Source organism: Hemicordylus capensis, chromosome 1 (genome assembly GCF_027244095.1).
Source record: "Hemicordylus capensis ecotype Gifberg chromosome 1, rHemCap1.1.pri, whole genome shotgun sequence".
NCBI classification, from domain to species: Eukaryota; Metazoa; Chordata; class Lepidosauria; order Squamata; family Cordylidae; genus Hemicordylus; species Hemicordylus capensis.
Window position 1 is genome coordinate 35,711,962 of NC_069657.1, and position 24,904 is coordinate 35,736,865.

Sequence of the window (24,904 nt, forward strand, 5' to 3'; positions counted from 1 at the left end):
CATATTGATAACACCCAGCACCAAATCCCCCGATGACCTCACCCAGTGGTTTCATGTAGATGATTTAAAGCACTAGCATCTTAGCCATATAATAGCTCCCGTTTAGAAGAGTAACTGTCACCACGTGCCACCATCTGAAATTTACCGAAGACATAGGAGCGGAACCACTGTAAAACAGTGCCTCCTATCTCCAAATCCCTCAAGCGATCCAGAAGGGTACCATGGTTAATGCTATTGAAAGCCACAGAGAGAATCAGCAGTCACATTCCCTCTGTCAATTCCCTGGTTAAGGTCATCTATCAGGCTGACCAAGGCCATCTCAACCCCATAGCCCGCCCTAAAGCCAGTGTGAAATGACTCTATATAATCAGATTCCTCCAAGGCTGCTTGAAGGTGAGCAGCCACCATCCTCTTAGTCATCTTACCTAACCAGAGCCCCTGCTGGCGCAGTGGTAAAACTGCCGCCCTGTAACCAGAGGGTTACAAGTTTGATCCTGACCAGGGGCTCAAGGTTGACTCAGCCTTCCATCCTTCTGAGGTCGGTAAAATGAGTACCCAGAATGTTGGGGGCAATATGCTAAATCATTGTAAACCGCTTAGAGAGCTTTGGCTATAAAGCGGTATATAAATGTAAGTGCTATTGCTATTGCTATTGCTAACCATGGAAGACTGGAGTCTGGCCTATAATTATCCATCACCAGGGGATCCAGAGTATCTTAAGAAGGGGTCTAACCACCACTTTGTTCAAGCAAAGTGGCATTCTGCCCTTCTGCAGTGAGGTATTAATGATATCAACTAGTCCAGTTCCAACAATCTCTTTGTAAGATGAGATCAGCCATATTGGGTAAGGATCCAAAGAACAGGCTGTACATCTCCAAACAGCTTGTCCACATCGCAAACTGAAACTGATCCAATCTAATCTCACAAGAGGGGTTGCTGGACACCTCCCTAACTGGCCCTGCAGAAACATTGGAATCCAGATCAGCCCAAATGCGAAATATTTTATCTGCAAAGAACTCATTGAATACGTCATTGTGAAACATTGTTTCCAGAAAGAGATTTGAAACAGATTTGAAACAGAAGGGACTTGAGTTAAACCCCTAACAATCCAGAACAGCTCTGCTGTATGAGAACTTCCAGATGCAATATGAGAAGAATAAAATTGCCTCCTTGCTGCATTTATTGCCAAAGCATAGGCCTTCAAATGGGCTCTGTGCTGTGTCTTATTGAATTAGCTTGTTATAATGTGAAAGCTATCTAGTGATTAAGGCAGTGCATTCTTCTCACTGGTTTATCACTGCTACAGTTTTCTTACAGTATGAGATCAAGGATCTTTGGCTTGGATCACAACTTCACCCTGCTCACGGTAGTTCCTTCAATAAATGGAAGGACTCACACAAGTGCCCATTTGCGCTCGTGAACAACTCTCCTATTCACAGAAGGAGCTACTGTGAGCAGAGTGCAAAACTGGGATCCAAGCCTAATTAAATAATGTCAGCTATAATTCTGCCCCTGGTAACGCTCCATTGAAATTGATAGGTCTTAAATTAGACTTCTGATTGGTCACTTGCCTTGTCACCCTTAAATAAAAATTGCCATAATGTGAGTACTCACTGCCACAAAGGACTTTCTTCATAATATTGCATTATGTTTGTTTGAATCTACTTATGACTATTCTTTAGTCTCTTGTGTGAAATTGTCACCAATGCTTCTTGCTTGCAATCTGGCTGACTACCCATCAACCATAAACACACTTTACTATTTTCAGACGTACTGTTTGAGAATTGTTGAGTTGGCCACTGCCGATTATTATTTGCATGTATTTCTCTTACAAATGGCAGATAAAATTGACAATTGAGATCTTTATGCAGAAATTCTGAGGGTGGATTGTTGCAGGCTTCAACATTTCTGTTTGCCTTTCATTGTCCTACTGCTGTGTTTTGTTTATTGGGCACACATGTTTTCTTCTAGAATTGAAGGCTGCTTGTCAAGTCTGGGTAATTTTGCAAAAAAGACAGTTGCACACCTGCCATACTGTGGATGCACAAGAAAACATTGCAGATAAAAGTGAGGGTTTGCTGTCTAGGCAGTTGCTATGTTAAAAAAGGTTCTTTAGCAGAGAAAAAGGGACAGAACAGTGATTGGATGAGGGAACTTCCAGGGTCTTCATGTAAACTATCAAGAGAGACTGGATTAAGGTACTAATCCTTTTAATAAGGCATTAACTTGCCAGACACACAGTTCACAGTGAACACCTAATCATGGGTAAGACTTGTTATACTGGAATCTGAAAAAAGGAACTCAAGCCTCTTGCAATGCTTTTGTTGCTTTTCTCAACTAAGCTGAAGTAATTATGGACTTGAGCATTTCCTACAGTATTTAGAACTGTCCTTTACCAGAGAGACCAAATGCTTGGCTTTATAGATCATTGGTTACAGAACTTATTAAGGTGTATTATTGTATTTTAGTTTCATTTTTATGTTTGCTTGTTTCTAATCATTGAATTGTTTTTCTTCTTTATTAGTGATTAGTATATTATTCTGATATCAGATGTGTGTGTATCTTTTGCATATAAGGCATTATCAAAATATATTTTAAATTTCAGTATTATTGGTTATTGTAATTAGTTTTGTACTGGTAACACATCATTTAAATGTCTGATTCAAAGATATACTTCCTGTTTTTCAGAATTTGTTATTCACAGATGAAAGTGATAATTCAGAAATAAAAATAATTGATTTTGGATTTGCCCGGTTAAAACCACCTGACAATCAGCCTCTTAAGACTCCATGTTTTACCCTTCATTATGCTGCTCCAGAGCTTTTAAATCATAATGGTTATGATGAATCATGTGATCTCTGGAGTTTGGGAGTTATTTTGGTGAGCTAAGTACTTGTTTTTTATTCTGCATTTTCAAATAACTGATCAAGCGTTTTGTCAGCTTTCCAGTAGAAAAGGTTTTTTGTTACTGTCCTATACAGAATAATGCTCAGCACTCTGGAGTGCTCATGGGTTCTCTTATTGGACTGGTGCACATGTAATGTTGGCTTGTCTTAAACACAGTTAAGACATCGGACCATGGGATCACCTGTTTAACCAGCTTTTGTTAATCAACTTCAGATCTTGATCTTAATCACACTTTATTATCTGTGCTGATGTATTTTTAATTGCAGTTAATGCAAGAGATAGAATTGCTAAGAGGAGGCTATGAGGAGGGAACATGTGATCCCTCAGCTGTCAGCTGATCCCTGCAACCAACTATGGTTAAGACAGTGTTATGTCTGCACTAGCTCATTGCTATAGAAATAACACCCAACAGGACAATGTATTGAATACTAAAGAGGAGATGTTGATGCTTGGCTTCAAGCAAATTGGTTGAAACTCAGCCATGAATTGCTTGCAGTCTGTATGTTGCTTGAAGTAAAGCAACATTTTAATGCAAATAAGACTTTGTGTGTATATAGATATAAGATTTTAATTATATCCTACATACACACACGAGAGATGTTGATTTGTAACAAAAAATTGAATTGAATTGGGCCCATTTGTGTAATTTGTTACTTGTAAATAAATGAAAGCCAGAGGCACAAATGGATTCCAAATGGTACCTATCCCCCTCCCCCAATATCAGATCGGAATAGGGGTTAGGATGGGGGAGAGATCAGGGAAAGGGAGATTAGATCAATTGCAAGGTCAGTTTTCAACTTGAATACATTCTATCAAAAGTGTTGTACGTTTTGATAGCTCTTCCTTCCACACAGAACTGTCCAAACACAGGGGCAAAGGGCCGGGCTTAGAAATCTGTGAAAGAATGAGCCAAAAGCTTGCATTTTCCTTGCGTATATTCACTGTCTTTGGAGAGCAGGCATTTGCAGGGTTTTCTGTTGGTCTGTTCTTTTTCTTTGTGCAAAAACAATTCCCAGTTGGTCAACTCCTACAGTTCCTTTATGCATTTTCCACCATTCAGCACTGTTTCCCTGTTCTCCCCATTCTCTTGTGCTTAGTCATACCTTTCCTTGAATCCCACATGGACTTGCTGTCCACTCCCAGGTCCAGCACAAGCTCCTTGCTCTTACCTTCAAAGACCTCCAAGGTCTTGCTTCTCTTTATCTCTCCATTACATGGATGGTACTACATAAATGATATCAACAATCATTTAGATAGTAGTTAGGTTTTGTGTTTATATGCCTTTTTACAGGGGCGTAACTATAATAGGGCAAGGGGAGACAGTTGTCTGGGGGCCCACTGCCTTGGGGGGGCTCCCAGAGGCCAGTCACATGACTGACTCCCCCAGCCGCGCACCCACCTGGGCTTCCTTCAGTTGTATTCATCCTCCGAAATTGATGTGAGTGTTAAGACCTGGAACTACCAGAACCGCATGTCTTTCTCTAGTAACATGAAATGACTTGCATCATCCACAATTTACAAAACCTTAAAAAAAATAATTTAGGATGATTTTCTATTGTGGCACATGATATGTGTGTGTGTGCGTGCGTGTGCGCTTTTTGTTACCACTATTGAGCCTCATTTAAGATTTCTTTACTTCATGAGCTGAGCTTCAGTGAGGGGGGGGCCATTTTAAAATCTTGTCTCTGGGCCCATTCCAACCTTGCTACGCCCCTGCCTTTTTAATTGCCTATGAAACAGGACACTTTTCCTTTCTGTCTGAGATTGGACAGGTTTGATACCTGAAGGGATAGTAGGATGCTTGAAAACTCCATGCTAAATACAATTTGGGTTTGGACGTTTTACTAAACAAACCAAATTTGGTCTGTGGGCAATCACCAAATCTTGGTTTGTTTTGTGGTCCCACCTTCATCTTTGCCTTTGATGAAGACCCCAGATATAATCCCAGGCTACTTTGCTTTATCCTACTGCTGGCAAGGCTTTGCCCCATCATCACTTGCCCAACCACTGGTCCTGATTAGCAGGGGGGTATGCATGCCCAGCATGAACTCTTTTGGATCTCTCTACCTGTTCCTGGAGTTCTGTAGTTGCTCTTAGCATGCTTATGTGCTCTTATGTGATGTACATCCCATCCCCCATCAGCCATCTCTTACCAAGCACAGTTAATCATTTCCTTCCCACTTCCTTACATTGCCCAACTGAACATTTCATCTGCAGCTCACTGTTATGTGGATCCTTAACATCTCCCCCCAACATGAATCGCTGTAATCACTCTCATAACTCTGTCCCATAATTTCCCAATATTTTTGTGCCCAGAACATCACCAGCTGTATTCCTAAAAGTCCTTCTCACTGCACCTGTACTCACCCTCTGGCTTGGGACAATAAGACAGGGTTTCCATCAAAGGGACTTTACTAGGCAGGACTTAGAAAATAAGCAATAGGTGTGCAATGAAATTAGGATAACAGGATTAAAAGAGGGGTGAGAGTCTTTGGTCAGTCACAGGAAACATGATGTACGTTGTCTCAGGAGACCTGGCATAAGGCTTCCCTGATCTCCTGTGTTTCCTAGGTGTCTGATGTTTGAGTCAGGGAACCCTGCAAATCCTCCAGCTCCTCTTGCTGTTCCTGCTCAACTTCCTCTGCAGTTGTGGTTTACATGGTTGGGGTAGATCAGGGTGGTCCACTAGCAGAATGTCCCCTCTCGACTCAGAAATTTTAAGCATGATGCAGCGCACCACAATGTCTTCCTTCACATCAAGCAAAGAGAGCCTTCAAGAGAGCCATCTTCACCCACAATATGGATTTTATTTGTTTATTTGTTTCATTTGTATACCAATCAATCTCTTTATTTCGGTCAGCGACCAGCATGAGGTTAAAACAAATGTAAAAGAGAAGACAATCAAACTTCTATTGCAAACAATAACACCAAATAAATTTTAAAAAGTCCTCCTCAGCATAGATCAGAGTACTGAAAACACTACTAAAATAATTGGAGATTAAGGAGGCAGCAGTATTTCCTACTTATGAGGCTATTACACACAAATCAAAACTCAACCAGTTGCCTTCTCGACTCCTAAATCTGAGAGGGGTTAAACAATTCAGGAGCTCTGGAAAATATTGTCATTAGATTTACAGCTGATATACAGGTGATACCAGTACCTGCGTGCCCACCTGCAGCTAGCCACATTATGGCTACAAGTTGCTCTGGCCTTAAATCCATCGCCTATTTTCCCATTATTAAGTTCTTCCGCAAACAGAGGGCTGCACTGCAAAATTTAGCTACCTGTCTGGTGGTGCAGGAATTACTTCCTTCCAACAGCCTGTCAGTCATCTGAGGAGAATCAAGACCTGGGCATTTAGCTATCAAAGGGTAAATGAGATCCCGGCACAGGTCTCTATAGAACAAACATTCCAATAGCATATGGGTGACTGTTTCCACTTGACCCTCACCACATGGGCAGAGCCTCTCCCCATAGGGAATCCCTCTATATCGGCCCTCTAAGAGGGCTGAAGGTAGGATGCTGGGGCCAAACTATATCTGACTGATTTCTGGCTCTGAAAGTCAGGTACCCTTGCTATATCTGTTTGTCTCTCAATATCCTCAGTTCTCTGTTTGATGAGCTTCCTAGCTGTCTCCAAACTTTGCGTAAGCAGGGCAGACTGATCGAGGCCCAAAGTGGTCATCCTTTGGTTCAGAGCGCACTTCCAGGTCGACTGATAAGAATCCTCTAATACTAAGCAGCTCAGCCCTGTGTCCGAGGAAAAAACTTGTATACTGCCCATCCTAAAATGGCTCAGGGCAGTTCAATAAAACCATTTTAAAATATTAATATAAAAAATGAAATAAAAACCCTTAAAATGTTAGCATAAAGCTAATTTAAAAACCATGAAAACCGCTTAAATATTTTTAAAAGGCAGGCTGAAAAGAAGGGCCTCTATGGCTCCCTTGAAGGCCTCAGAATATGATAAACCTCTTATACCCACGGGGAATCCATTCCACAGCCTAGGGGTAATAACTGAGAACCCTGCTGAAAGCCCTCTCAACCACCATCTTGGTGACACAAAAGTTCCAGACTCCCAGCTTGTCAGCCAGGGCGGATGTGCTAGGGATGTGCATGGAACCTTTTGGTGCTCCATTCTAGGAGTGCCAAATCAGTTCCGGAAACCGGCGTTCAAACCGATTCGGAAGCGGGGTGTTGCTTTAAATGACAGGGAAGGTGCTGCCTTCCTGCCAGCCCCTGCTCCACCACTCTTCCCCCGCTGGCGCTCTTCCAAAAAGCAGCACATGGGGCTGCAGCGTTCCTCCTTGCAGCCCAGATTAGAGTCACCATACAAATGGCCGATGAGTGTGCATGCCATGCACATGCGCGTCAGCCATTTGCATGGTGATGCTGGTCCGGGCTGCAAGGAGGCACACTGCAGCCCCATGTGCCTGCTTTTTGGAAGAGCGCTGGTAGGGGGAAAGTGGCAGGGCTGGCAGGTAGATTAGATTAGATTCTTTATTTCGGTCATTGACCAGCAAGATAAATGAACAAGAACAACATCCAATCAAGTAGTAAGTTCTTTACGAGTTTTACAAACTACATAGCAAAACTTGGCCACATTGCTAGAGACTGTTTCTTTAAAATTGGACAGCAGGTACTCTAAATAAAACTCATCAGTGTGGCCAGGAAACTCCATTAATAACAGTGAAATAAAATTTTACGACTATCCTTGTAAAATGTGCAGCAAAGAATTACGTGTGCTGTAGTTCCTATAGCTCCCGAGCCGCAAGGGCAGAGGCGAGCAGTATATGGCAGTTTCTTGAACTTCCCCTCTAGAACTGCAGTAGGGAGTGCATTTAGGAAAGCGAGAGTCATAGCTCTCCTAAATTTTGCTGTGGTTAAACTGTTTAGATATTCTGCAGGTCTTACATGTAAGGAGTGATTGCCTATATAAATCCCTCTCAGCAGCTTTGCCAATTCTTCTTGCAGTTCTATATCTAAGACACACTGCTTGATGACCCGCTTGGCTTGATCATGCCCCATCCTGATGAACTCTTCCTGGGGGAGGGGGCTGGCAGGTAGGCAGCACCTTCCCTGCCATTTAAAGCAAAAACAAACAAACAATCAAACCCCGCCCTCCCAGGAGTGCACAGAACTTGTTCAGTGCACATCCCTAGGACGCGCAGAAAATGGTTGTGTCATGACTTCACCCAGAGACATTAGTCTACACATCCATGAAGTGGCCTGTCGAATCTACCACACCTGCAGGTCCACACTGTAGTAATGTTTCCTGTTAGAAAATTTATTACCCCATGTAAGCTTCCACAAAAACTATGGTTGCCCCCAGTCATCAGGATGGACAGACAGCCAAGTGTCTTCATATATTGGAAGCACCCATTGCCTCTTGCTGCTCCATATAGTCTCCATCATTAGGGGTGCTATGCAGACCATAGTGTTCCCACATTCTATTTCCTCTGCCTTTTCGACAGCTGCTCTGTACTGCATCAGATGGCTTTTCAGCTTGGAAGCATGTATGCTCAGTAATGCACACACTTCCTCAAGATTAGATTTTTCAGCCTCTGAGACAGGACTGCTTGCCAGTGCAGTCACTGTGTCCCTTTGCTGTAACCCTCTTCTCATGGACTCGCTTACAGTGAATTCTGATGAGTGCATGGGTGCAACAGTATGGTGAAACAACTCCTGGTCTTCCAACCCTACTGTCATGGTTGCTTGCTTGAAAGCAGCTTTCAATAACCGCTCCGATAACCCCATTTTTTATAATCATGTGTTGCCAAGGTGTGGCTCCACGCCGTGGTGACTCATGAGTAGGCCCCCGACGGGGAGGCTACAATAAGCCTCCTGGCGTCAGGGGGCTCTCCAGAATGCCCTGGGCACTCATGCAGGGCATTCTGGGACATCCGGGGGCCAGAAGGCCCCCAATCCCTGCAGCTGTTTGAACAGATTCACTGTTGAACAGATTCATGTTGAATAGGTGGAGGTTCAAGCACAATTCTAGATCTTCCCTCTGTGCATTAATTAAGGGCTGAAACTCTTCATCTTATGCTGGAATTTCCTTGAGTGATTGCAAGCTGCTCCCAAATATTTTTAGCTTTCTATCAAACAGAAAATAAGTGTGTATTCAGTCTATGCACTCTTTTTCTTACAACTCTTGAAGCTTTTCAGTGGGAAAAGATTTGGGGAGTTTGGAGGGGAGAGAGATTCTTAGAGTTATCTTTGTTGCTTCAAGGTCACAGCATGCAGTAGAATCACCAATGTTTAGTGATATGAAATATCTAGTATGCATAAAGGCTCTTGTAAAAACAACCACAGAAAGTACAAAATGTATTGCACACCACATATATGTATATATGGTTCTAATTAATTATATATCTTTCCCCCGCTCCCCCGGAAAGTATACGATGCTCTCGGGACAAGTACCTTTCCAGTCCCAAGATAAGATAATATACACAAATGCATTAGAAATTATGAAGAAAATTAAAAGAGGGGAATTTTCCTTTGAAGGAGATGCTTGGAAGAATGTGTCTCAAGAAGCCAAAGATTTGATACAAGGTATATTGACCAATAATGTTGTATTGTGTTTTTAGTAATTTCAGTAGCTGTTAACTGTTTATTTCTTGGGATTGATTAAAATTCAGGCTTCTAAGAAAGCCTGTGCAGCCTTACTCCCATCCTGCTCCCAACTTCCAATTTGATTTTTAAGTGAGAAGGTTTTATTGTTTTGTTTTTTAAAACTGTTTAGAAGTAGTGGTGAGGGAAGCTTAAGTACAGAAGAATAGCCCTGCTGGATAGGCCCAAGTCCAGCATCCTTCCCACAGTGGCCCACCAGATGTCTCTGAGAAGCCCACAGGCAAGTGGTGAGGGCATGCCCTCTCTCCTGCTGTTGCTCCCCTGCAACTGGTATTCAGAGGCATCTTCTGAAAATAAGATGGTTTGAAATTGGAGTAGATACAGTTCTGGACCACAGACACTGTAATATTTCCTAGACAGTGTAAAATGATTCCATGCAGTTTCTGCAAATAAACCATAAATGTTAACTGTTGTGAAGAATTAATTGTATCCTAACTCTTTTGAGCAGAAGGAAATTTGTACAAGTGAACTTCCATGCCCTCTCCTCCCCACGCAGCCCTCTGATACTCTGCCCAAAAGCTACTCCTGAGGGTTGGGGAACCCCCTGGAATGGGGTGGGTGGGATGCAGAGAATTGCAGAGGGAAAGGGTAATTCTTCAAAACCAAGCACCAACTTACATCCACTTGCATGTGGGAGTTAGAATATAATCCAATTTATTTAATATGGATGGATTCTGACTGTGAATGTATACATTTTCATAATTCATTTACTTAAAATTTCCTAAACTGTTGATATATATTCAAAATCAGATTATCCAAGCATTTCATTTATGTTTATAAATGAATGTTAAATAAGGGCTAAAAGATGGTTCATTGATCTAAGAATGTCTAATAAATTCCTATTAGGACTTCTTACAGTGGATCCAAATAAGAGAATTAAAATGACCAGTTTGAGATACAATGAGTGGCTTCAAGATGGTAGCCAACTGTCATCCAACCCATTAATGACGCCAGACAATTTAGGATCTTCAGGAGCTGCTGTACATACTTATGTCAAAGCAACTTTTAATGTAAGCTTATATAATCTTACTTTCTAAAAATTAAACCATGTGCTTCTTTTTGATATCCTATAACTTAGTTTTAATTTAAGATAGACTTTAAGTACATATACATTCACAAAAAAATATTTAGTGTTTCAGTTGGAGCTGGGGGATACTCAATGTTGACTCCTTTATGAATAATCCCTGCTTTCTCTGTCATAGGTTCTTTTGGGTTTAATTAATCTGTGAAAATTGCTACTGAAAGAAGAAAATGGTGTAGGAACAAATGAAGGAGCAGTGGGTAGTGCAGGAGTTGCACTGGAAACTGTGGTTAGAGATGTGCATGAATGTTTCAGTGGGGCAGGGAACAGTACCTTTTAAGCATGAGTAAAGCAGAGTCCTTACCTGTTCCTCCGCCACCCAGCTGCTTTTCCAGGCATGGAGCTGCGCCACTCAGAAGTCCATGTGTGGCTACAATGCATGCACAGTGGTCTTGTTTTTAAACTGTTCTGACTATTTAATTGTTGTTTTATGATGTTTTTAATTGTTAATCATTGTTTTATGCTTTATATTTTTTGTTTAATTATTAACTGATTTTAATGGTGTGTTAATGTAAACCGCCCTGAGCCTTTTGGAAGGGCAGTATAACAGTTTTAATAATTATTATTATTATTATGTGTGTCCCGCTGCCGTGTGCAGGCTGCTGGGTGAAGCCCCGTGGCCGTACATGTACTTCTGAGTAGTGTAGCTCCACACCCGAAAAAGCAGCACAGTGACAGAGGAGCAGCTGAGGATCTGCTTTATTCATGCTTAAAGGTGCATGAATATGGAGCTCCCCACTCCACTGAAACAATTCATCCACATCACTAGCGATTATAATACCACTATAAAGCCTATGAAGAGTGCTCTTGAGACAATTTCTGGGTTTACCAGTAATTCACAATCCTGAGAATAATTCTTTCCTGTTATAAAATCCGCTTTTGTAAGCTCTTTTAGCTGAGCAAAACCTTTATGTGTGTGAGTCTACCATGCCAATATTTGGAAGAGATCTGGTCCAGTTCAGACATCATATAGAGTCAAGATTACCTTGGCCTCGCATGACATCCCTGAACCTTGCCAGCATATTTTCCCCACTCCTCTGCATGCGCAAGCACTAACTTCTGTGCTGAAGAAGAAAGTGCCAGCAGCCCTATCAATAAGCAGCCTTCTACTCTGGTTCTCTCCAAGATTCAAAAGCTTCCAGCACTTTCACCACCAAAACGTCTTCAGTTTGTATCATTCGAATGCAACATGCAGTACATCCCTTCGGGAGCAGAACTTTATTCACCACCTCCTTCTGGGGATGTGCTCAAACGGGTTCGTGCAGTCCCAGGAGGCAGGGGAGTTATCTTTAAGGAGTAGGGCGGGTGCCCATCCCCCCGCTGGTGCCATCTCCAAAAACGCTGGCCCAGGGCTGTTGTGTACCTCCTTGCAGCCCTGGTCAGTGTCATACCAGAAGTGGCCAGTGTGCATGGCTACCTGACTAAACCTATCCATATGATACTGCCCTTACATGAATCACTTTATCTGAGAGTCCCTGCTTATAATTAGGGCAGAAGGCTGGATCCATACAAACATTCAGGATTGGATTTTTACAGTCATTGAGCTCAGCACTGGAGTCGATATTCTTGTTTTTCTACTTCTTACAATACTACTCTAGGTCTTGGATCTCCTCTTTACCTGAGATCCCCACGATATTCCCGATCCTCGGTTTGATACCATTTGGATCCACAACCTTCTCCCTGTGGTGCCTAGTTAAACCACTCCTGGCAATTTTTAGATCCACTTCCTTGGGACCAACAACTTGCCCCCTCCAGCTGACAAACAGATTCTTCTGTCCATTCCACAAATGTCTTTGGATCCTAAACAACGAGATACCATCAAACCACTCCTGTAAACTGAAGTTCCAGACCATCCTCAGTTGAATGTAGAGGAAACATCAGATTAGGATTCAGAACCAAAGACTTCACCGTCCATGACGGCAGATGTGGCTTCAGGATCCTCTCCCTTTTTATTTCTATACCGCCCCAAACCAAAGTCTCGGGTCAGTTCACAATCATAAAACAATACAGAAGCACAAAACATTAAAATCTATTAAAACTCCAAAAAGCTGCCTAAAAACAACAACAATTTACAATATTTAAAATTACAAAAGCTAAAAGGCCTGGTTAAAAAGAGGAGTCTTCAAAGACCTTTTTAAAACTGCTAGAGATGGGGAGAGTCTTATATCAGCGGGAAGCGCATTCCAAAGTCTCGGAGCAACAACTGAGAAGACCCGTCCCTGAGTGGCCACCAAACGACTTGAAGGTAGCCACAGATGGGCCTACCCTGACGAATGCAGTGGACGATGGGGATCGTGCAGAAGAAGTTGCTCTCTTAAATACCGTGGGCCTAAGCTGTTTAGGGCTTTATAGGTTATAACCAGCACTTTGTATTTTGTCCAGAAACCTGTTGGCAGCCAGTGTAACTCCTGTAATATAGGAGTAATATGGTCTCTTTGAGATGACCCAGAGACCAACCTGGCTGCCGCGTTCTTTACTAATTGTAGTTTCCGGACTATGTACAAAGCAGCCCCATGTAGAGCGCATTGCAGTAATCAAGTCTGGAGGTTACCAGCAAATGTACTACTGTTCTGAGGTCATGAATCTCAAGAAATGGACACAGGTGGAGTATCAACTGAAGCTGATAAAAAGCACTTCTAGCCACTGCCTCAACCTGAGAAACCAGGGAGAGCCCTGAATCCAGAAGCACTCCCAAACTGCGTACCTATTCCTTCTGAGGAAGTGTGACCCCATCTAGAACAGGCAGATCAATATAGATTCCCGAGTAATTACCCCGCACAACAAGTACTTCCGTCTTGTCTGGATCCAGTCTGTTTGTTATCCCTCCTCCAGCCCATTACCGCCTCCAGGCAGGCATTCAGGGAGGATATGCCTTCTCCTGATGAAGTTGACATCAAGCGTACTCATACGCTGTCATCAGCGCACTGATAGCACCCAGCACCAAATCCCTGGATGATCTCTCCCAGCAGTTTCGTGTAGATGTTAAAAAGCATTGGAGACAATATGGAGCCCTGAGGGACCCCGTATAAAAGCTCAAGTTTTGAAGAGCAACAGTCTCCAAGCAACACCATCTGGAATCTGCCTGAAAGATAGGAGCGGAACCACTGCAAAGAAATACCTCCAACACTCAACTCCCTCAGACGTTCCAGAAGGATACTATGGTCGATAGTATTGGAAGCTGCCGAGAGATCCAAAAGGACCAATAGAGTCACACTTCCTCCATCAAGTCCTAATTGGAGATCATCCATCAGGCTGACCAAGGCAGTCTCCACCCTGTAGCCCGCCCAAAAACCAGTTTGAAATGGGTCTAGATAATCAGTTTCTTCCAAGACCGCCAGGAGCTGGGAGGCCACCACCTTCTCAATCACCTTACCCAACCATATCAGCCAGATATACCCTCAAGTCCATACAATATTTCAGAGAGCACTTCACACACGATTCAGGTTTTCCCCTCATATTGGAACCTAGCCCGATTTATGTCCGGGGTTAAAAAAACACACCTCTTTATGCATTGGAGCATCCATTATGCCCTGAACTCACAGTAAAGCCTTGCGGTAAACCTTCAGTAAAATCTGCCATCTGAAAAGTCTCCGGGCCTCACAAATCTCACATGACCTGGGACTCCGTCCAGATCCTGCACTCTCAAGACTTGCGAGGCCGGGTGGGGGATGTATATAAGGAAGCCCTGGCCCAACAGTAATGAGGGCCAGTTTTCTGGGGAAGATCTTCCTCATGCTGGTTCTGCCCTTCTTCCAGAGGTTCCCTGGTCTGCAGGGATGCCGTGTTTGACCCCCCACTGTGGGGAGAGAAGCCAGCGCTCGAGCATGTGGGCAGCTAACCCCTGCTAACTAAGCAAAGATACACCTTTTGAAGTGGTGATTCTCTTATATTTTGCAAGGAGAGAGCAACTGGCCCTATCCAACCTGAGCACAGCATTCCTCCCGTAGCTGTTGCTGGTATATGCCTTTAGTTTCTTTTTAGATTGTGGGCTCTTTGGGGACAGGGGACCATGTTATTCATTTATTATTCATTTTTATATGTCAACTGCTTTGAGAACTTTGGTTGAAGAGTGGTATATACATATCCATAGTAATAGTAGGGGGGAAACAAAAGCACTCAAGGAGTGTATCCTCTCAGTGTACTTCGGTTCAACCCCCCTTTCAACAGCATGATTTTAGCAGTTTCAAAAAAAGCTGGAGAAAGCATTCTCTGCTTTTAAGAGAAGCCAGCAACATATACCAAGACCTAGCTTCTTCTAACCACAATCAGAAGTAGAATTCTTCAAGGCTCACATAAGCAGGGGAGCAGGGAGGATCACGTGCTTCCAAAGCTCAGGAACATCATGTGAAGCCAAAGCTCAATCTTTCCTGCATGATTAATCTGAACCACCCCACTTGGAGAAAGATTATACTCATTTTATAATGATGAACCAAAACAGTACATAAAGAAATTGCACCATTTGTCTGAGGTTCAGAATATACATTAGGTAAAAGATGAAGGGAGATTAAGAGAGCATACAATGAAAGAAACAGGAAAGTTTCCTATCCTTTCTTCTCCTTTTTATTTGAGAGGCACTTTCTAAAGCATTCCCTTCCCTTAAAATCCAACCTTCCATAGTTTCCTCCTTGCCTCTGATGTGCTATTTGAAACTATCTTAAATAATCAAACCAAATCCTCCTCCTTGTTTAGATCTCATCCAGAGAAGTTGATCCACACCCCCAATCATATTTATACCAAAAAAAACCCTAAAACATTATCACTCATAATTTCTGTTCTGTAATCTATAACTCCCTTAAGTTGTTTTGAATCTAAGAATAATAAATCTACCTTCCTTGTCCTGAATTTGCCTCTCTAAAGTCCATGTCAAATTTTTAATATATATCACAACCCCATTTTTCTTCTTATCTCCTGATGCAGCAAACATTTGACCAAGTCGGTGACATTCTTACAAGTTTGCATTATCCCTTCTTATATGAGTTTCATAAAGACAAATATTATGCGCACCTTCTTTTTTTAATTTTAGAAAAGTCTTTTTCCTGTTAAATGGATTATTTAGTCCATTTATATTTGTTGAAAATACTTTTAATTGCTCCATCTTCCCCTTCAATGAGTAATAACCCGATGCTTCATCTGCCTTGGCATCTTCTTTCTTCTCTTCCTCCGCTGTTTCTCGTGTCACCTTTACAGACTCCAACAAAGCCTTTGCATCATCCACTGCATAAACAAAGGCCTTCCTTCTATCCAAAAAGACTTCTAAATGAAATGGTACCACCCATCTATATTTAATCTCTCTCTTTTGCAATATCATCGTTAAAAATTTCATTTCTCAATGCTTAGCTAAAATTTCTGATGAAACATCTGGTAAAATCTGTATTTCATTATTATCAACCCTCAGCAGCTCTTGTCTCTGGGTCTGCAAGATCTCTTCCTTGGCTTTCATGTCAGAAAATTTGATAAGTATGTCTCAAGGTGTTTTCCTATCTCGGGCATATGCCGAATTAATTCTGTAAATCTCTGTAATTTCTGGAATCTCTCCCTCATCCCCTCCAAGAAATTTAACCAACAACAATACAACTTCTTCTCTCAGGTTGTCTCATCAAATATCTTCTCCCACTTTGTGAAGTTTTGGATTAGCACATCTGTTCTTAAAATCTAAAACCTCAAATTTTCCCTTCAACTTGTTGATTTCTGCAGAATGTGTATTCTGATCAGATAATAACACTTCCTGTTGCTTTGATATCTTATTAATCTCTTGGTCATAATTATCCATTCTTTTTGCCACTTCCGAAAATCTGCTATTCATGTCTACTTTGAGTGAGTCCAATTTTTTTGCCAGATTTTCTTCCATTTGCTGAATGTTTTTGTTCAATTTATGTAGTTCAATCGCCAGTAATTTACTAAAGTCTGCCTCTTCCCCTCTGTCCTCATGCTCTTCCCTTTTCGGGTTTGCGTTTTCTACTCATTTTCGCAAATAAAGGGTGTTTATATTTTTCCATTCAATAATATTAATTAAGACAATTAATAGTAAAAGCAGAAATAAAAATTTACCAGGCTCAAATATTGGTAAAGACCAGAAAAAAAAATTCTATGCAGTTAAGTAACATATATTCTGTTATTTTTCTCTTTTAAAGCCATTTTTTGGGATGCAGAGTGCTGTATCCCAAGGCTTCATGGTGTGGGATGCAGCACTCTGCCCACCTGCTTCCTTTGTTGCATATGCACTTCATTAGTCTGGATTTTAACTACCTTGCATTTTTGTTTTTAAACTAGCCTCCATTTATCCAGTGTAGTAGCAGTCTATAGCAACAGAGGTACACCTAGGTAATTTGGAGCCTGGACCTATAGGCCTTTTGCCCCCCACCCCCACCAGATAAGCTGCAATGCACTGTTTTTACACCAGAACAGGCTAAGGGAAACCGGGGGTGGGGGGGAATACTCTTATTTGGGTAGTGATTCCAGTGACAATCATAAAGATGGGTTCTGCACTTGCGCAGGCCAGCTTCGGGTAGTGTTCATTAGCTCCTCGCAATGCCCTCAACCATCTCTGCATGTGTCTTGCAGTACCTTTTGCAGTGGTTGGGCTTCTCACCTCTGTTTCTTTCTGACTGCATAACGTTCAGACCTACTGTAGTTGTTCTGCTCCTCAAACAAAACAAAACAGAACTTTATTTTAGGATAGATTTCAGCCTGACTCGGACCGACTGACCATTCTTAGCTGGCCCCGGGGAAAATAAAATAAGAAAGATCGGATAAAAATCGGAAAATGGACTTTCAGAATGGTATTTAGATGATGGTTTTCCTTAAAGATTTGCCATGTTTTCCTCACTAAGATTACCTGGTTAGACCTCAGACTGCTTTGACCATTCTTAATATCTCCCTTGCCCATGAGCTCCCGCAAAACCAAGGGGGGAAACCACCTTTAAAAGGTGTACGGGCTACAGGGGGAAACTTCCCTCCATGGACGGCCACCAACTCTGCCTCCTGTGTCTGGGTGAGGGGCATACTGGCACGGCATGTAAAATCTGTGAGGGCTTCTCAAGACAAACTTTTAGAAATAGAATAGTGCGTCTTAAAGTCGCCTTGATGGAGAATACCCGTTCCCCTCAGCTGCAGGCTTCCACCTCTAAGGCTACCCTGGGAACTGCATCCACGTAGTCTAAACTCCCGGGTGTGGAAAAGACCAAGCCTACATCAGCGCATACAGGCAACAAAAAAATCAATCTAGCCCCAAGCGCAAGAGGAAGTCTTCATCGGAGGAGTCATCTCCAAAGAAGCTTAAAAAGCAGCACCACAGTTGCACTTCAGAAAGCATGCCGTCCCCAATGGGACTTCAGACTCCAAAGGCACGGCACTGTGCGATCACCCTCTCTCCAGCGTCAACGCCTTGTCTCTCCTCCTCCACCCCACGTTCGGTCTTGACATCGAGAACTGACAGAGAGTCTCACTGTTCGGCGTCGGCTTTAGCAAATACATCCTCGGCATCTACATGCCCTGTTACCAAGACAACAAGCACCTCAGCATCGATGGACATGACATCGAAGGCCCCGACGTCAGAGGATTTGACTTCGAGATTACCGTGCACCATAACGTCAGGGCTTAGACAGTTTATACCGACAAAGGGTATGACCATCAATATTGAGGAAGATGTATTACTCGATACCGAGCAGCGAGACAAAGACAATAATAACATGGGGTACGCTACTGATGTCAGTGTCGACAGCGAAAGATCCATGGAGAGCCGCAGATTGTTGGGCCACGATACCAGTATCCTCTGTATTCTGTGTTCCGAAGACACTACGGCCTCGACGTCAACATTTAGAGGTTTCTTGCACCCAGACCTCGATGACGACGCAGCAGCAGAAGAACCTGCAACTGCAGTGCCAAAGTCCCCAACCTATGTCAGCCCTTGCAAGGGTTTCAGGCTTGCTACCCCGGGGGGGTGGGGTGGGGTGGGGAGACAGTGCTACCAATACTGTCACCCCATCCCCTGAGAAGTTCAGCCTATTTGAGTGGTGCCTCCAGAGTAAACAAAAAGCACACTGCATGACACAGGTGATCCTATACTGCCAGTGGAGCACAGATCTAGCTGTGGCTTCTAGAGTTCATGAAGAAGAGGCACAACCACAGCGATCTAGGGTGCAAACCATTTCTTCTTTCAAAGAGCCCCTGGTGGCGCAGTGGTAAAACTGCCGCCCTGTAACCAGAAGGTTACAAGTTCGATCCTGACCAGGGGCTCAAGGTTGACTCAGCCTTCCATCCTTCCGAGGTCGGTAAAATGAGTACCCAGAATGTTGGGGGGCAATATGCTAAATCATTGTAAACCGCTTAGAGAGCTCCGGCTATAGAGCGGTATATAAATGTAAGTGCTATTGCTGCTATTGCTATTGCTATTTACAAGCAAGCTTACCCCCTCTGCCCATCCATTCGGCCATACAAGCCACACAGACCTCTACTAGGGCACGCACAGACAATGCTACTCTTACCTCAGAAGGCAAAGCATGACATGGTAGTGCGAGGATAGCTCACGAGCCACCACCTACTTTGTCAGAAGCCTCTGACACTTCTGAAGGAGAAGAAAGCTACGCCTCAGACACAACAGAAAACGATGGCCTCGTCTGCCGGACCCCAGCCAAGATGTTGCTACACAGCCATCCATCTTCCCAACAGAGGAACTAAAATCTTATCATCATCAAATGGCAGAAATGGCAGAACTCCTTGGACTGGATCTGAAGCAGAAAACACCGGAACTTGATGACGCTGTATATAACTTCATGAAAAGGGATCCCGGCCTCCTTCCAGTGTACCTGCCCATGCTGCCAGTAATCTCAAAGCTGGCAAAGGCGGCCTGGGAAGTTGAGCAGACATCAACCCCTACTTCAAAGAAATTGAAGTAAACCCTATACCGTATCCAGGAAGAAGAGAACCAATACTTGCATAAACACCCAGTGCCAAATTCACTTGTGATAGATTGAGCGTCTACATCAAGAACTGGACACCGGCATACTACACCATCAGACAAAGAAGGCCGCAAGCTAGATGTCCTCGGGAGACGGACTTATTCCACGTCCTGTCTCTCGATCAAAATTGACAATTATATTGCCTGCATGGCTAAATTCACACACTGCCTGGTGGAAAAGTTATTCAAAGAGTGCGCAGCACTCACCCCTCAGGAGTTCGTGCAGAGGTTCAAGGACACTTTCGCACGCACAACCATTGTGACAAGACAACAACTGGCAAACGCAAAGCATCTTGCAGAGTCTAAGTCCAGAACTCTAACCTTGTCAATAATGCTGCATAGACACGCATGGCTGTGGTCTACCTCGCTGCAACAAGAGATACAGGATCACATTGAAGCCTTGGCTTTTGATGGCAAAGGACTCTTTGCAGAATCAATTTACAAGACCATGGAACAGTGGTGTAAATCAAGGAATACTGCCAAAACTTTCATGACTCAGAAGTATACCGCAAACAGGTACCACTCGTTCCAACCATACCAGCAATTCCAAAGACGACAGGGTGGTTTCCGCCATGGGGACAGAAGGGAGTATAGGCGTTCCTATGGCCGCTATAATAAAAAGCCCTATACACCCAGAAACAGACAAGATCAACCAAACAAAAACAAGAATAACCAACAGGGGAAGCAACACCTCTGATCTGGGTATCTGCCCACAACAGCCTCTCCAGCACGCAAAGACGACCTGCCTAACTTACTCATGGCCTCACCATCGGCCAAATGAATGGCCATTCCACCAGCCACCACAAGAACATCCATCTCCTTGTGGTTAGCCCATATTCTAATCAAACTGGCTAGTCATGCCCAGGCATGGCACTACATAACATCGGGCCGCTGGGTCTTGCGTATAATCCACACAGGGTATGCTATAGAATTTGTGACTCTATCAGAGTTCACTGGGATACGATATACTCTGGATACAGTAAATCTGAGGGAGGAAGTCGAGGTGCTGCTGGAGAAGCAGGCAATATTGCCTCCTTGGTGGGCTAATAGCCAGATGGGGTTCTACTCTAGATATTTTCAAATCCCCCCAAAAGTTAGAGGCATTTGCCCTATCGTGGGCCTGAGGGACTTGAACGGGTATGTCGATGTGAATAGGTTCCGTATGATAACGTTGCTAGCAATTCTCCCTCTTCAACATGGAGAGGGATGGATTGCGACATTGGACCTCAAAGATGCCTACTTCCACATCAGCATACAAGCAAGTCATCGAAAGTACTTAAGATTTACGGTTGGCACTTAAATTTATGAGTACAACATCTTGCCCTTTGGCCTTGTAACGGCGCCAAGGGTGTTTACCAAATGTATGGCAGTCATTCTTGCCTACCTAAGAACTCAAGGTGCTTCAGTCTTTTCTTATGTAGACTATTGGCTCATCACGGCATGGACGAAAGATCAACTAACTGCACACGTGCACACAGTAACAAACCTCCTAAAAGATCTGGGAGTAAACATCAATTGGATGAAGTCACATCTCCGACCGGCCAAGAGGCTTCAATACATAGGTGCTGTACTCGACATGGGACACCCCAAGGGCTTATCTGCCACAAGAGAGGTACCAACACATCTGCGAGTTGGTAACGTGGCTAAAGGAGGTCCCAGAACAGAACGCCAGAACAGTTCAGGTCCTCTTGGGCCTCATGGCATCTTGCACCACCACAGTGAAATATGCAAAGCTGAGAATGAGGGATTTGCAGGCATAGTACCTACAAGTTTTTAGGGGTGTGCATGGTCTGGTGCACCCCCGGTCTGGCACGGGTGGGACTGTTGCTTTAAGCGGGGTGGTGGTAGTACTTAACTCCCCCCCCCCCGTCGCCGCCGCTCTTCCCCCTCCGGCGCTGTGTCATTTGAAAAATCTTCTTGGGGCGGCAGAGTTCCTCTGCCACCCCTGCCCCCGTCATTGTTTGTAAAGCCTTCAAAGAGACGAGCGCTAGTGGTGCGCATGCGCCCTGCACGGCACGCGCACTCGTCTCTGAAACTGCCGCACGCGCTGCATACGTCATGGCGCGCGTGCATCAGCGTCAGAAACGAGCGTGCACACCGCTAGCGCTCGTCTCTTTGAAGGCTTTACAAACAACGACGGGGGCAGGGGCGGCAGAGGAACTCTGCCGCCCCAAGAAGATTTTTCAAATGACACAGCGCCGGAGGGGGAAGAGCGGCGGGGGGGGAGATGTACTACCACCACCACCCGCTTAAAGCAACAGTCCCCCACCCAATCAGACCGCCGGACCTCCGGACCAGTCCAGCGGTCTTTTGAATTGTGCTGGACCAAACCACGCACACTCCTACAAGTTTTTCAGCCAAATGTGGACTTACAAGACAAGCTACTGGTCCTTCCACGCAGGATAGCAAAATCCCTATCTTGGTGGACCAATCCCAGAAACATGTTAGAAGGGATGCCATTCAAGGCTCCAGTACCAACACTGACGCTCACAACCAACGTCTCTTTGCTAGGCTGGGGCGCACACCTCCTACACCTGAGGGTCCAAGGATGCTGGTCAGCTCAAGAGGGATTACTCCACATAAACGTTCTCAAACTCCTAGCAGCATTCAAAACTCTACAATCATTCCAGGACCAGATACGTGCTCATACAGTTCTACTGCAGATGGACAACACCACTGCAATAGCCTACATCAACAACCAAGGCGGCATTGTGTCTCTTCCTCTATGCCAACTCAGTCTTCAGATTTGGAACTGGTGTATAGTCCGCCAAACGCACCCATTGGCCATTCATACCAAGGGCCAGGACAATATACTGGCAGATGCTTTAAGCAGAACCTTAACCGAAGGCACAGTTCTCCATCAACACGAATGGGAATTGAATCCGGAGGTCCTATATGACCTTTTCACAACATGGGAGACTCCAACAGTAGACCTCTTTGCTATGAACCAGAACAAAAAGTGTCAACACTATTGTTCCAGGATGGGGCTGGGAGAATGTTCAAAGGGAGATGCCTTCCAGTACCAGTGGATTCTCAGTTTCTTCTATTTGTATTCTCCTTACCCCCTTCTAAACAGGGTAGTAGCCAAACTGTTGCAAGACAGTACCAGAGCAATAATCGTCACCCCCTGGTGGCCCAGACAGCCTTGGTTATCACAGCTACTCGACCTAGCAGCTGGCAAATACAGGAGACTGCCTCGGGAACGAGACCTCGGGAATCAAGACAACAAGCGTGTACTACACCCCAGCCTCACAGTATTGAACCTCACAGTGTGGAGGGTAGGCTTCTGAGTAGGGGTGTGCACGGAACCACAGAGCTGCGGTCCGGCACTGGGGTGGGGGGTTCCAAAAAGAATAGGGGGGGCTTTACTTAACCCTCCCAACAACCGCGCTGTATTTCTCCGAGTAATCGGGCGGCAGGATAGCTCCCTGCCGCCCCCTTCAAAGTCCTGCTCGGCTGGCGGCCGCCCACAAGAAGACCCGTGGCGTTCAAACAGACCCATCGTGAAGTAAATCCATCGTTACGAAGATCCATCGTTAAGAAGATCCGCTCTGTGTAGTCCCCGCTTGCAAGAAGTCAAGACCCCCTCCCATTCCAAGTCACAAGAGAGGGCGGCGGGAGAACTCCCCTGCCGTGCCCTTCCCCTTTGCCGGTCTGGCTGCAAATGGCTTCTAAGAAGCCTTTCGCGCACGCGCACGTGCGCGAAAGGCTTCTTAGAAGCCATTTGCAGCCAGACCGGCAAAGGAAACGGCAGCCTGCAGGGAGTTCTCCGCTGACCGTTCTCCTTTAAAACGGTCGGCGGAGAACTCCCTGCAGGCTGCCGTTTCCTTTGCCGGTCTGGCTGCAAATGGCTTCTAAGAAGCCTTTCGCGCGCGTGCGCGTGCGCGAAAGGCTTCTTAGAAGCCATTTGCAGCCAGACCGGCAAAGGGGAAGGGCACGGCAGGGGAGTTCTCCCGCCGCCCTCTCTTGTGACTTGGAATGGGAGGGGGTCTTGACTTCTTGCAAGCGGGGACTACACAGAGCGGATCTTCTTAACGATGGATCTTCGTAACGATGGATTTACTTCACGATGGGTCTGTTTGAACGCCACGGGTCTTCTTGTGGGCGGCCGCCAGCCGAGCAGGACTTTGAAGGGGGCGGCAGGGAGCTATCCTGCCGCCCGATTACTCGGAGAAATACAGCGCGGTTGTTGGGAGGGTTAAGTAAAGCCCCCCCTATTCTTTTTGGAACCCCCCAGACATTCTTCCCGAACCATAACCACCCCGTGTCCGGACCGGTCTGGAGGCCTTTAGAATGGCCTCCGAACCGGTCCGTGCACATGACTACTTCTGAGGAAGATCTTGCGGAATAAGCGAAAGGAGTACACACAGAGGAACTATCATGCCAAGTGGAGATGCTTTTCAGCCTATGCAGCGAACAAACGCTTTGTGCCTTCAGCTGCTACTTTGCAGGAGGTACTGCTATACCTCACCGACCTCAAAGCTCAAGGCTTAGCCAACATCTCCATCAAGGTGCACCTGGCGGCTATTTCCTCCTGTCACAAGGGATGGGTGGGTAGGACTGTGTTTACGCATCCTCAGTGTAAGGCCTTCATGAGAGGTTTAAACAACCTATATACCACCGATCAGAGCTCCAGTGGAGAAGTGGAGCCTGTCCCTCGTGCTGTCAACATTAACTGAGAAGCCATTTGAGCCTATGGCGACAGCCACACTTCAGTTAGTCACTATGAAGACTCTAGTTTTGGTTGCCATCACTTCGGCGAAGAGAGTAAGCGAACTATATGTAAGCGATACATATAGATGAGCCATACACTGAAATCTACCCTGATAGGGTAGTAATAAGGTACGGTCCAGACTTCCGAACAAAGCTCGTGTCAGACTTCCTTTTCAATAATGACATTGTCTTACCAACCTTCTTCAGAAATCCAACCACGCCACTAGAGCGCGCAGTGCACTCACTGGATGTTCGCCGAGTTCTCTTTTTCTATTTGCATAGGACTCAGAATACCAGGAAAACTAAGCATTTGCTTGTTGCCTTACAGGGCCAACACAAGGGTTGCCAACCCTCATGTCAAAGGCTCTCTTTTTTTTGCTGGTAGAGACCATAAAAAAAACCTTACCAGCTACAGAAAATGCTGCCACCAAAGGCCATCAAGGCGCATTCCACCAGGGCATTCTCTACCTCAGCTGCACAGCTTGCAGGCTTCCATTTTAAGGATATCTGCATGGCAGCCTCTTGGGCTTCCAATCATTCCTTTGTAAAACACTATGCCTTGGATTTGCGGTCTGCTGCAAATTTCGGACAGGCACTGTTGAAGAGGGTGTTA

General features: G+C 44.7%; 1 protein-coding gene across 11 annotated transcripts in view; it reads left to right on the top strand.

Moving 5' to 3' along the window:
- The window catches only part of RPS6KA5 (ribosomal protein S6 kinase A5), a 131,378-nt gene that overhangs the window by 91,860 nt on the left and 14,614 nt on the right, over positions 1 to 24,904 (top strand). For all 11 annotated transcript variants that reach the window (XR_008311211.1, XR_008311212.1, XR_008311214.1 and 8 more), the window contains exons 14-16: positions 2,689 to 2,880; positions 9,307 to 9,463; positions 10,388 to 10,551. Coding sequence is in view for 7 of the 11 variants with exons in the window: in XM_053270555.1 (XP_053126530.1) it covers positions 2,689 to 2,880; positions 9,307 to 9,463; positions 10,388 to 10,551 (513 nt within the window). In the remaining 4 variants the exon portion in view is untranslated. The remainder of the gene's footprint in view (positions 1 to 2,688; positions 2,881 to 9,306; positions 9,464 to 10,387; positions 10,552 to 24,904) is intronic.